Source organism: Sphaerodactylus townsendi, linkage group LG01 (assembly GCF_021028975.2).
Source record: "Sphaerodactylus townsendi isolate TG3544 linkage group LG01, MPM_Stown_v2.3, whole genome shotgun sequence".
Taxonomy (NCBI): Eukaryota; Metazoa; Chordata; class Lepidosauria; order Squamata; family Sphaerodactylidae; genus Sphaerodactylus; species Sphaerodactylus townsendi.
This window is the reverse complement of record NC_059425.1, coordinates 63,389,061-63,401,879: the sequence shown is the minus strand read 5'-3', so window position 1 is coordinate 63,401,879 and position 12,819 is coordinate 63,389,061. Positions and strand designations below refer to the sequence as shown.

Below are 12,819 nucleotides of genomic sequence, written 5' to 3'. Positions count from 1 at the left end.
ATCCAACTCAGGAGGAACAGTTGGCTCATACTCAAGATTCAAACATCTAGCTATCCTAATTAACTGTTCAGAGTATAACCTAATGTCATTGGATGGCAAAATAGGGGAAGGATTCCCAACCACATTGTCTGAAGATAACCTAGAAGTAGAGTCAGACTCATCTTCTGAATAATGATTTTGCTCCTCTGGATCAGACACCCATGGTTCAGGTGATGGATCATGATGGCAACAGTGAGTAGGAGCTAATGTTCATTGAGAGTGTTTCAGTCTCAAAGAAGTTGGCTCATGTCTGGAAGAATGGCCATGTGACAGAGGTGGTAAGTATGGGGGGCAACAATGGCACTGAATATATGGGTATCAGGGTCAGGTAACCCAGGTCTCAGATGGAGAATGAACTGGCAAATGTTGAAGGATGGACTTCAATAACATTATTGTCAGAGGCAATTGAAGGAGCCTCTTTGATCAAAAGATTAGGCATACAAGGTCTTGGCACTGGCTCTGGTGAAGGTGACTGATGTCAATGAGAAGTCAATCAGTGTCAACAAGAATCCATAGAAGGCATAGGAGATTGACAACAAGAAACTGATTGACTTTGATGAGAGGTTAATATTGGAGAAGATTGATGTTGAGATGATGAATGATGTTGACCTGGTGAAGGTCACTGAGCTAATAAAAATCCACTAAGATGACATGCCACTGCCTGCAGGAGGAGATAGCTGAGCCAAGGGATATTGGTGTCAAACAGGACTGTGGTCCATCAAAGAATAAGCCAAGTTAACTAATCTTGTAAATAGAAGGCCAAAACAGGAGTTTGATAAGAAATAGAAACTATATTTTACATATTGTGCTGAAGTGGTTAAAAAAAGGAGGTTGTATTTTGATACATATACATATATATGGTATTTTTATAATTTTTGCAAATTTTGTAGATTAAAAAATTAATGGCTAGATTTTTTTTCTCCAAATGAGTATGCATTGCAATTATAGTTAATATATTATTAGCATAGCAGAGGTAATTAAGTAAGGGGAAATAAGAAACCTCTGAATTAATTTTTTAAATTTAGTATTATATATTTATTTTATGATTTTTGTGTTTTCATTTTCTGTACCCTATTTTTCATTTTTTCTGTCTTTTATAATCTGATGTTTTATATAAGTGAGAAAATAATAAAAATGTATTATTAAAAAAGAATTGGATGGTCAAGACAGGGGCATCTGATGTCAAGGAGATCTCAGACGCTGGTCTCAACAGAGGTAACGTGCTGAATTTCATGTAGTGGGGAACATCCCTGAGCTTGATTTTTGGCTGGAAGTTCAGAGGCAGCTATCAGAAGATCAGCTGCAGGGACAGCTCCCAAAGCAAAAGACACTGTCCTGGAGACACCAGAGGAAGTATGGGATTTCTTACCCAAATCTAATCCAGGTGTGGCAAGAGATTTCTCTCATAACACAGCTTTTAAGCAAGCTGCATATTCTTGTTTAACTGTAGATGTAAGAATCCAAATGTTATCAAAATATGTTAAATGAAATAAAATAACTATAAATAAAGTGAGAAATCAACATTTACTGCTTTTGTACTGTTACAGTTGTTGGAATGAAGGCAACTAAACATGCCTGGATCCTGGTGGTCTTTGCACTATAGTTCTTTGCACTAGAATCAGATATGTGTATGCATTATCTTCTTAATGAATGGGATGTCTCGCTTTGTCTAAACTGGGAGTTTCTCTCAGTCTGCTCCTCTTCCTGTGCCCTTTATGTTCTCATACCTCATGGATCTCCATGAAGCAGGATGCATCTATGGTAGTAATCTCTTCTGTAGAGCTATGCCACCATGTTTGCACACATGTATTATTATATTAGCTGGCCATTTGTGATAGGGAACAGCATTCCTTTGATTAGACTTCTCTCTTCTCTCCACTGCAACATGAATGTTAAATTTCAACCTTCCTAAATAAAAGCAAATTCTATCTTTTTGCAACATTATTATAAGTATTTGCTGTATGTGATTTGCTATGATAATACCCAATATACTAATAATATACCCGATGATAACATTACCCATAGAACAATTTTTAAAGATTATATGTACCTTGCATTGTATCTCAGCTCTTCATTGAACAATGCAGAACTGGACCGTGGATCTACAATTGAAAGGAAAAAAAGAAACACTGAGCAAAATGTCTCCTACAAGGTAACCGCTTCCTGATTTTTAGTATCGAGTGCAACTTACCTGTGTTTTGATATTATGGAGGCTGCATATTTCTCTGAGTGTTGAACCAACAGTTTATAGCAGCCAGTAAAGTAGAAAACAGATCTGGAAATTCATTTTGTTGTATCATCAAGAAAGAGCACAGTTTAAGAGAAGGGTCTAAGTAAGACCTAAGTATCATTTTCAGCAGCAGTTGTATTTATTTGGATATTTATTTATTTATTTATTTATTAAATTTATAGGCTGCCTCATCCCCAAAGGGCTCGAGGCGGCTCACAACATGACTGTTTCCAGAACAGTAAATCAATATAACATAAAATCTAACATTAAAATTCAGCAGCAATTAAAACAATAAATACAGATTAAACAACAACGTTGTGTAAAAACACACACACAGGCGCCCGGTCTAAAGGCCAAAGGAGAAGGGAGGAGAGGCAGGGCCCAGGATGGAATCAGGGCCCTACCAGGATGGAAAAGGCAGCTTAGTTCCAATTTCAGTGTGGGGCAATAGAACCGCGGCCAGCCCCTCCAAAAGCCCGGTGGAATAGCTCCATCTTACAGGCCCTGCGGAATTCACCAAGGTCCCGCAGAGCCCGGACAGCTGGAGGTAGAGCATTCCACCAGGCAGGGGCCAGAGCCATAAAGGCCCTGGCCCGGGTCGAGGCCAGCCGCATCGTCGCAGGGCCAGGGTGTTGGAATAAGCGACTTCTGCATGCCTGGACACTGGGGGGTGCTGTGTATCTCACTCTGTGATGTTGCCTCTCTTGTTTCCCCTCCTTGTCTGGGCCAGGAGACCGCCCACTAACTTCCTTTCTTCCCCATGCTAGTTTCACTTCTGCTCTAGCCTTTGAACCGAGCGCATGGTCAATGGCAGCCTGCTCAGTGTGGGCTCTTTACACTGCAGCATCCTCTCTCACCTCCACACCAATGGATGGTATGCCGCTATAGTTGTGCCTACTTGTCATAGGAAAGTAATCTCTTTAGTCTAGGGTTCTTTCTATCTACCTTTTCTTGGAACAAAGTTGTGAACTATGAAGATTACTGAACATCAAATGCAAAGTTTTACAGCTTTTACATTTATGTCTCTGGGAGAAGTTTCTACAAACTGCATTCCACACACACATTAATGGGTACATCCACACATGACTCCTAAACAAGAAATCTAACTTGGTAGCAGAGATTGATGGATTTATTTTTTGAAGCCCAGATATTTTGAAGTTGGAGCAGATTTTTTTTTTCCTTTGCATGGCTTAGCAGCCATTGCCTTGGTTCTTGCGTTTTTTTTCTTGCTCACCTACCTAAATATAGGCCAGCTGAGAGTAACAAAGGTTGCATAGCCTGAAGGCTTGTTTCCTCTTTCTTGTGTGTGTGGTGAATCTATTGAGATTGCAGAGAAAGACTTTTGCATTAAAAAATGGCCTGAAATGTGAAGGCAATTCTGAGAAGCTTTACAAGCCCGAATTTTAACTCATTGGCTCAGCAGGATTCAGTCACAAGTAAAGGAAAGAGGAGCATAGGTTTTGTTTTTAACTACACCAAAAAAACCAAAACAGTGGAAATGAATAGACTAGATGGCAAAGAGCAGATGAAAAGGCCATGAATGTAATTGTTAGTACCCTCCACAAACTCACAACTGGTGTATGTTAAAGGACAAAGATTCTTGCCAAAGACATGCTAGAAGCATTAAAAGGGTCTTTGGAGAGCAAGACAGAAATAGCAAAGTGAGTTTATATTCAAACAACTATTTTCAATCAAATTACAAGAAATGGAGATGCTGATTGCCATATAGAGAAATTGCTGAATCTGATTTGATAAGTTAGTAAATCACTGGCACAGTTCTTGGAGTGAAGAACTGAAAATTGGACTGCTTTTACCTCATTGCCTGAGAAATATTCAGCTTTTGTCTCTACTGTGTAAAATGGCAAAGACGGTGACATTTGAGAAATTCTAGGACTAGGCCTGAATTTCTGCTAGCAGCAAGAGTATTCCCCTGAGAGCAGAGGGAAGAATGGCTCAAGTTACATTGTCGCTAGCCAGAGGCAAGGGGGCAGAACTAAATCATTTGAATACAGAAAATCCAATCCCATGGTGGGAAAGGAGGAGCCCACCCATCTGTTTCAAGTGTAATAAACCTGGTCACTCCAGAGGGAGGCGTCACAAGAATGTTGAGACTGGCAGCAAGCCATCTCACACTGCTTATTCACGACAAAGGGATTTTACTTTAAAATTCGTTCAACTTTTGCACAACCCATGATACAAACCAATGAAAAATATATAAGCCTTGGATTATTGATAGCGGTGCTTCTAGCACATGGCTTCAGATATTGCTTTGTTCAATGAATTAGACAGAGATGCTGGATGCAATGTGTATTTAGCCAATGGAAAACAGATTCCAGTGACTGAAAGGGCAAGTTACTTTTACATTGCCAACTGGATGGTAATGGAACTGAGATTGTGGCAGAAATGTCCTGTACATTGCAGACCTTGCGCTAATCTGATCAAATACGTCCCCACACCATTATCAGAAAAAAGGATTTTGCTGTTCACTTTGAGAATAATGTAAAAGCACTATCTCAATGATGTGAGCTTGCTATTCCAATATGGCACTTAAGAAATGGAGTCTTTGAACTGGACTGTGAGGGAACCAATAAGCCTGCATGTTAAGGTAACTTCTACCCAGCAGTCTTTGAGCTCTGGCATAGAGGTTTGCCCACCGTGATAAAGAGGCCATCCTGAAGCTAAAAAAGCAAGGACTTGGTAGCAGGTATTTCCATAAAAGACTGTCCCAAATGATAACCAATTGTGTGATTGTTGTTTAAGAGGAAAGGAATCCATTCTTCATTCCCAAAGCAAAGCCAAAGACGCTCTAAGCAACCTCTTGACTTGATTCACTCTGATCTATGTGGACCTATCAAGCCAGCATCAACTGGTAATAACACCTATCTGTTGTCCTTCATTGGTGACTACTTGATATACACTGTATGTTATTTGCTAAGAGAAAAGTCACAGACTGAACAGAAACTAAGAGACTATGTTGCTATGGTATCTAATAAGTTCAATAGAAAACCCAAGTGTATCCAAATGGACAGATGTGGTGAATACAATTCCATATCTATAAACAATTTCTTGAGGAAACATAGGATCCAACACAGACTTACTGTGGCCCATACTCCAGAACAAAATGGAATTGCTGAGAGAAGAACCCGTTATATAATGGATATGATCTGGTGCATGCTCATTGATTCAGGCTTTCCTCGTAAGCACTGGGGAGAGGCAGAAATGACTGCAGCTTTACCCATAAAAATAGATTGCCAACCAAAGTCACAGAAGGCTAACCCATACAGAGTTATGGCATGGTGAAACCAAATGTAGAACACATCAGGGTCTTTGGATGCTTATGCTCACATACCAAAGAAAAGAGATCCAAGCTAGACCCTACTACGCTAGCAGGTGGCATATTTTGGGCTATTCTCCAGAAAGTAAAGGATACAGGATTTTTGATCCAGAAACTAAATCAAATTAATATATGCAGAGTTGTGCAGTTTGACGAAATGCACTCCAGAGATGGCAAGCCTGCTGTGATGGATGACCATTCAGAGGGAGATGGCGATAGCGACCAGCTGATCCTACATCGCCCAGAGTCCAGGATGACATCGCGTAGATGCCAGCAAAATGCTCCCAACCTGAAGAGGGAGCAGCGGTGGAAACTTGCGACCTGACAGGTGAGGCAGAGGAGTCACAGACTACCGCGGAGGCAGACAGACCTTTGGCCTCAGGCCATCGCAGCCTAACAAGGGAGTTCCAGCCGAAACTACCTACCTCGCTAGCGGGCTACTGCCACTGCATGAACCAGCTTCATGGGCTGAATTACAGCCGGTCGCCTGAACCAGGAGCAAAGAAGTGGAAAGAGGTTAATAAGAAGAAATTGCTGCACTACATAAAACCAAACATGACCCCTCACAGAACTACCTAAGGGTAAGAACGCTATCGGTTGTAAAATGGGTTTTTAAAGCTAAACAAGATGAAGGTCAGATTGAGGAGATATAAGGCCAGACTTGTTGCTAAAGGATTCTCTCAGACTATGGAACAGATTATGATCAGATCTTTTGCACCTGTTGTAGCATTCTACAATTAGAATGCTCTGCCATTGCTGCAATCTAGGAAACATGAGAACTGGCATTTTGACTTAAAACCGCGATTTTTTGTGATGTGGCTTAAATTGAACAGGAGCTTTATATGAAGCAACCACCAGGTTCATAGATGAAAGAATGTCACGAATTCAAACTTCAGAAAGGACTTTTATGGATTGAAACCTGCGCTAAAGCTTGGTCAGATAAGCTTTCAGCCAAGATGCTACTAAGTCAGGGCTTCAACAAGGCAATGCAGACCCCTGGTCTTTGGGGAGCAGGCACAGAATGGGAGATGACATTTATCCCGACATATGTTGATGACCTGATTATTTACATGAAAATGAAATTGACTGTGCTGAGATTATATCCCACTGGGAATAAGGAAGTAGAAGTCAAGCACCTGGGAGATGCCAGCTTCTACTTGGGGATCCAAATCAACGTGGAACCAGATGGAAGCTATCTTCTTAGCCAGAAGCAGAAAAATATTAACCAAGCTACAGAGTTCACAACCTGAAGGTGTCAATCCAATGCCTACCCCACGAGTTCGATTTCTCACAGACAAGTACTACCTGATGACTTCTGCTACCCGACAACAATGATTACAGGATTGCAATAGGCAAGCTTTTTATACTCTAGCAATGACAACCAGACCTGGACATTGCCACAGCTGTGAGCATATTGTCCAGAAGGGTTAGCACACCCACCACAAGAGACTGACTGCTGTTAAACGAGTGGTGAGGTACTTAAGAGGTACTTTAGACTTTAACTGAAACTTCCAGCAACTAAAGATCCCACATTATTGGGATATGCTGGATGCAGATTGGGCTGGAGAAAGAACAGGACCTAAGATCTACCAGTGGCTATGTGTTTTTTTCTATGGGGAAAGTGCTGTGTTGGGCAAGCCGTGAAACAAAGTGTTAAGCTCATCGCATCTACTGAATCAGAATTAGTATCAGTTTGAGGCATGTAGAGAATTACAATGGCTTTTAATGCTGTTAGAAGATTTTGGTATTGATGAACCTTACCTGTACAAATGCTAGAAGATAACCAGGTATAGCTCTTTCTTCAGAAAAAAGAATAGGCACACGCATTCAAAGACATTGGAATTAAGGATCAATATGTAAGACTCTTACAGGCAGAAGGAACTGTGAAACTGCCACTGTCCTACTGATAATGATGACAGCAGACATCTTGACCAAACCATCGCCAAGAGACAAGTTCCAAAGCCTGCGTGACAAACTGAACATTGTATACCTGGAAAGCATGCAGTGTCGAGGGAGTGTTGGAATAAGCCGTGACTTCTGCATGCCTGACACTGGGGGTGCTGTATCTCACTCTGTGATGTTGCCTTCTTAGTTTCCTCCTTGTCTGCCAGGAGACCACTAACTTCCTTCTTCCCATGCTAGCTCTCTACTCTGCTCTCAGCCTTTGAACTCGAAAGATGGTCAATGGCAGCTCGTTCAGTACCTTTGCCACTGCAGCATCCTTCACTTCCACAATAACGGATGGCTGCTAGGTTGTGCCCACTTGTCATAGGAAAGTAATCTCTTTAGTCTAGGTTCTTTCATCTAATCTTCTGGAACAAAGTTGTGAACTGAAGATGATTGAATAAATGTAAGTTTTACCTTTTACATTTATGTCTCTGGAGAAGTTTCTACAAAATAAGATGCACCTGAATAACCAGGGGCAGCCATTGCTGCCGTGGTGAGCAACGCAGCAAGATAAGGGGCATGCATGGCCTGCGGCAAGCTGCAGAACTGGGTGCAACATTGGCTCCCCCTGAAAAAGGCGGGAGGAGCCCGGGTATATGTTCATCCTTCCCCGGTCCGCTACGCTCTTCCCGCCGGGCGGCGAACCAGCAAGGCGTGGTCGCTATGGCGTCTCGCTGTAAGGCCTGGAAGGAGACTGGCCTTTTCTTATCTTTCCTTTTTTAGCTGATTTTCCTTCTTCCTCTGGCTATCCTTTACTTTCTCGCGTTTCAACCTTTTCTTCCTTTTCGCTTTTCTGGGCCGGTCTCGCAGCCGCCATGGGGGCCGGTGCTGACAAGAGCAGGCAGCCTGCTGCAGAGGGCGGCGCGGGCGCCATCGGGCAGGGCGCGTGCAATTTGCTGAACAGGGTCCGCTCCAGACTGGCCCGGGGACGCCGGATGACGGCCCGGTCGCTACGTATCGGAGCAGCTGGCGAGGGCGGCCGCGGGCTCGGGCTTGTCTCCCATCGGCAGGTGGGCGGCCGGTCGGCATGGCGGGACAGTCTCCATTGGGAGGGGCCCTCCTCGCTGTCCCGGGGGGTGCCGGCCCGGTGATCTTCCCGCCTAACACGTCGCCGCCATATGGGCACCGATCCTGCTCTGGTCCGGCAACCTGGCGGATACCCTGTTGCATCTTTTCTCAAGTCCTCGGCGGATGTCAGCGGAAGCTCGGGCCCCACCTCGCTGGGGGTTCCTGAGCCCATCACGCCGGCGGAGGCCGGGTATGGCGCCAGAGGGGGCCTCGAAGGAGCAACGGATGTGCTGCAACTTTCGCCTCCGGTTAGCGCTGCCCACATCGGTGGATGCGTCTGGCCGGCCCCTCGGGGCGCTGAGGGCAGGACGAGGCTTAGCGGTCGCCGGGGCGTCCCCGCTCTTCCAGGGCATCCCCCAGCTCGGCGTCGCCGGGTGAGTCTACTGAGGATGATGACGCTAAGAAAGTTACTGGGGAATTTTGGGTGCTGGGGGAGAGGGTGCCTGCTCTCCCACCGCGGGTTTGCAAAGCGCGAGGCGCTTCGGGGGCGGCTAAGCGCCATCCCCTCGCCCAGTTCAGGACGCATCAAGGCAACTACTCGGGTCCCACCTCCCCAGGAAGCTCCGGGAGCCGGCGCTGGATGGGTATTAGTGTGGATAAGCCTTAAGTTCCTGCGGCGGGAGGGGGAGTTAAGGTTTGTCGGGCGGGAAGGCCGACAAAAAACGGAAGGACCAGGCAGCTGCCGAAATGGAATTTCAACAACTGGCTGCAGGGCTTCACCGGAATTCCTGGCCCTCATCGGGGCAGCATGGCCCCTTTGGCGCAGCCTGGCATCTCGCGAAATTACATGGGCCAGTCTATGTGCTGCGGGCTCGGGCGCTGGCTGGGGAGACTACGGCCATCGCTCACCACGCAGGCTATCCGTAAGAACGCTTCGCGACAAGTGCCTTTCGCGTTGGGACCTCATCCACGACCAAACCTGGATGGTCGCGGGTCCAGCCCGCCATGGGAGGGGCGGGCGGATCCTCCCGCTCCTACAAAACCCGGCAGAGCCTACCCGGGGCGGGTGGGGGCCAAGGGCTTGTGTTGGGAATTCAACAAAGGTGCTTGCCAGCGTAAAATGTAGATATGAGCACTCTTACTCCCTTTGTTCCTCGCAGCCACAGCAGGATCAGCTGTCCCAAGCCGGGCGCGGACGCCCTCCCTTTCGGTGAGCCTGGTCGCCCGGCGCCGGCCCCTCCAATAAAGATGCCGCGGTGGCCAGGGCGGTGTTCTACCGCCCCCGCAAAACACTGAGGGTGCTCACTCAGCTGCAGTCTCTCGGCCCCTTCCCCCGCTCAAGTAGGGGTGCTGTTGGAGTGGTTGCGCCTCTACCCAGACAGGGGGGCTGCGCGCCTGCTGGGGGAGGGTTTCTCTTCTGGCTTCCGCATGACCTATCAAGGCCCACCGAGGGCTTTACCATGCCAGCAATTCAAAAAATCTGTCCCCGATATACCTGGAGCGGAGGCTGATAAGCTCAACAAGGAAATCTAGGCCGGCCGCATTGCTGGCCCCTTCTGTCACCCTCCCCTCCCCAACCTCAGGGTCTCCCCTATTGGCGTCGTGTTTAAGAAAGCCCCGGGGGAGTTTCGCTAATTCAACACCTCTCCTACCCCCGGGGCTGCATCTGCGAATTTTTTCATTGACCCAGAGGTTTGTTCGGGTCCGCTACGCCCACCTTGGACTTAAGCCATCTCCCTGCATCAGGCAGGCGGGTCCGGGGGCATCCCTGGCAAAGTGTGATATTCAGTCCGGCCTTCCGCCTCCTGCCCATTTCCCCCCTTGACTTCGGAAGCTGCTGGGCATCCACTTCCAAGGAAATTGGTATGTGGACAAGGCCAGCGCCCATGGGCTGCTCCTTTGCCTGCGCCGCCTTTGAGACTTTCAGCACCTTCCTCGAATGGGCTTTCAGGGCAGCTGGTGCCCTCCGGTTTGGTGACTCATTACCTTGATGATTTCTTGTTTATCGGCAGGCAGGGCACCCGGGAGTGTGAGCTGGCCCTTCCAGGCTTTGCAGGTCCTGGCCACCGAGCTGGGGGTCCCCTTGGCTCCCAACAAGACGGAGGGGCCCGCCACTGCCCTCAGCTACCTTGGCATTCACCTGGACACGGTTCTAGGCACGTCCTTCCTTCCGGCTGACAAGCTTACAGCCCTTTGGCAGCCCTGCTTCAGTCCGTTTTTCTCCTCCAAAAAATGCAGGGTGCGCCTGGTCCAGTCCTTACTCGGCCACCTTAATTTTGCTTTGCAGGGTGGTGGCTCCCGGCAGGGCTTTCTTGCCCTCGGCTGGCGAGAGGTCCTTGTCGGGCTGCAAGTCCCCTGACCATCACATCAGGGTCTCCCCGGGCATGAAAGAAGACCTACAGGTCTGGCTTTGTCCTTCATCCTAAACTTCAACGGCATCTCCCTGTGGCAATCTGCTTTGGAACCTGGCCTGGAGCTGCAGGTGCACTCTGATGCCTCTGGGGCTTTTGGTTTCGGCGCGTTCTTTAGGGGTCAGTGGGCACAGGGCCTTTGGTTCCAGAGAGTGGCACGCCGCAGGGCATCACCAGGGATCTTACTTTTCTGGAGCTGTTCCCCATCCTGGTGGCGGTGCACATACTTGGCACCCACCTCTGGCAAAACAAACGGGTGCTTTACTGGTGCGCCAACCAGGCAGCAGGTATGTGGTACGTAGACAGTCGAAAGCAAATCGCCTCGGGTCATTTGGTTCTAATTTGCTCCTTACCTGCCTCACTCATAACATATCTTTCAAAGCTGCTTTTTTGTTCCAGGTTTGCAGAAATGAGATTGTTGATGTGCTTTATCTCGCCAGCAGGTGGATCGCTTTCTCGCTTCTGGCCCTCGGGGCGAGAGCCGTTCCTCGCGATAGTGCCGGCGTTCTTCTGGAGCCTTGGCAACGGTGACGCCATCACAGGTGTTTTGAACTCGCTGGCACCGGCCACGTGCAGGCAATAATGACAGAGCCGTAGCGCGATTTCCTGAGCTTTCGCTGGCCCCTCCTCCGGGCGCTCGTTTATGCGGTGGGGTGGACGGGCCTCCTCCTCGAAAGTATTTATCCGGCTCCATGGGCAGGGGATGCACCACAAGCACTATGGGGGTGCACCTGGCGGGCATCGCTTTCTACCGTAAGGTTTCCGGTTTTCCCTGACGCCACCAAGGCGCTTGTAGTTCGCCGCCTAGTGGCTGGATGGCATGGGTGGGCACCAGACAGGGGGACCTCAGTACCGGTCACCAAGGAAGTGTTGAGGGCGGTCACTGGGGCTCTTAGGGCAGGTGTGCGCTTCGCCAGCCATGAGCGCTTCGCTTTTCGCCGCCAGCTTCCACCTGGCTCTCACCACGGGGCTTTCAGGCCTGGGGAACTGGTCGCCTTTACCAGGGTTCGACCTTCCAGCACCGCTACGCTGCAATGGGAACACCTCGCCCTGTCGGGGGACATGGTCCACGCTTTGCTGGCTCATTCAAAAACCGACCACGAGGGCCGTGGGGCCTGGGTCTCCATACCGGCCCCACCGGGCGAAGCGCCACCTGCCCCCTCCCTCCCCTTATTGAGTGGCTACGGCACAGGCCTCGGGTGGGTGGCATGCTCTTGGTGCACAAGGATGGGTCCCCCCTCACCAGGTTCCAAATGCTGGCGGTGTTCAGGGCATGCTTGGCTCATGCCGGGCTACCGGCCGCGGAGTTCGGCCTGCACTCTTTCAGAATAGGGGCCGCCACGGCCGCGGCAGCAGTAGGCAGGGCCCCGGAGGATATCCGCTGTTTGGGCAGGTGGCGGTCGGGGGCCTTTCGGGCGTACATTCGCCCACACCTGACTTGTTGATTTCCCTCCTCAGTGCCTCCAGGGACGCCGCAGACTGTCTATCGGCAGGTGTGGGTCGTGGGGCACAGCCTCGTCAACAGAGTCGGGGACTACGCCTGCAAGTCCGAATGGGGCCGGCATCTCGGACTCGGGGCGCACGTAAGAATTTCCTGGTTGGGGCAGGGGCACATGCTTTGGCATGAGCTAAAGCCCAAGGTCATTGAATACATTTTTCAGCTGGCTACACCGGACCTCCTGGTCATCCACCTTGGGGAGGAAGATCTCTCTGCCAGGTCGGGCCTTGACCTGCGTTTTGCGGTGGCCGCCACGCTCAGGAGCTTTGCCAGGCACCGGCCTAATATGACCTTGGTTTGGTCCGAGATGGTGCAGCGGGCTCATTGGAGCGGAGCGGTGGATCCCTCGGCC

The 12,819-nt window shown here is 48.7% G+C and overlaps 1 protein-coding gene across 1 annotated transcript in view; it reads right to left on the bottom strand.

Annotated features, from left to right (window-relative positions):
- Positions 1 to 12,819, bottom strand: part of DNAH14 (dynein axonemal heavy chain 14) — a 306,182-nt gene that overhangs the window by 261,881 nt on the left and 31,482 nt on the right. Inside the window, 3 exon segments of the mRNA XM_048504880.1 lie at positions 2,090 to 2,184; positions 5,840 to 5,892; positions 8,700 to 9,028. Of these exon segments, the coding sequence (XP_048360837.1) occupies positions 2,090 to 2,184; positions 5,840 to 5,892; positions 8,700 to 9,028 (477 nt within the window).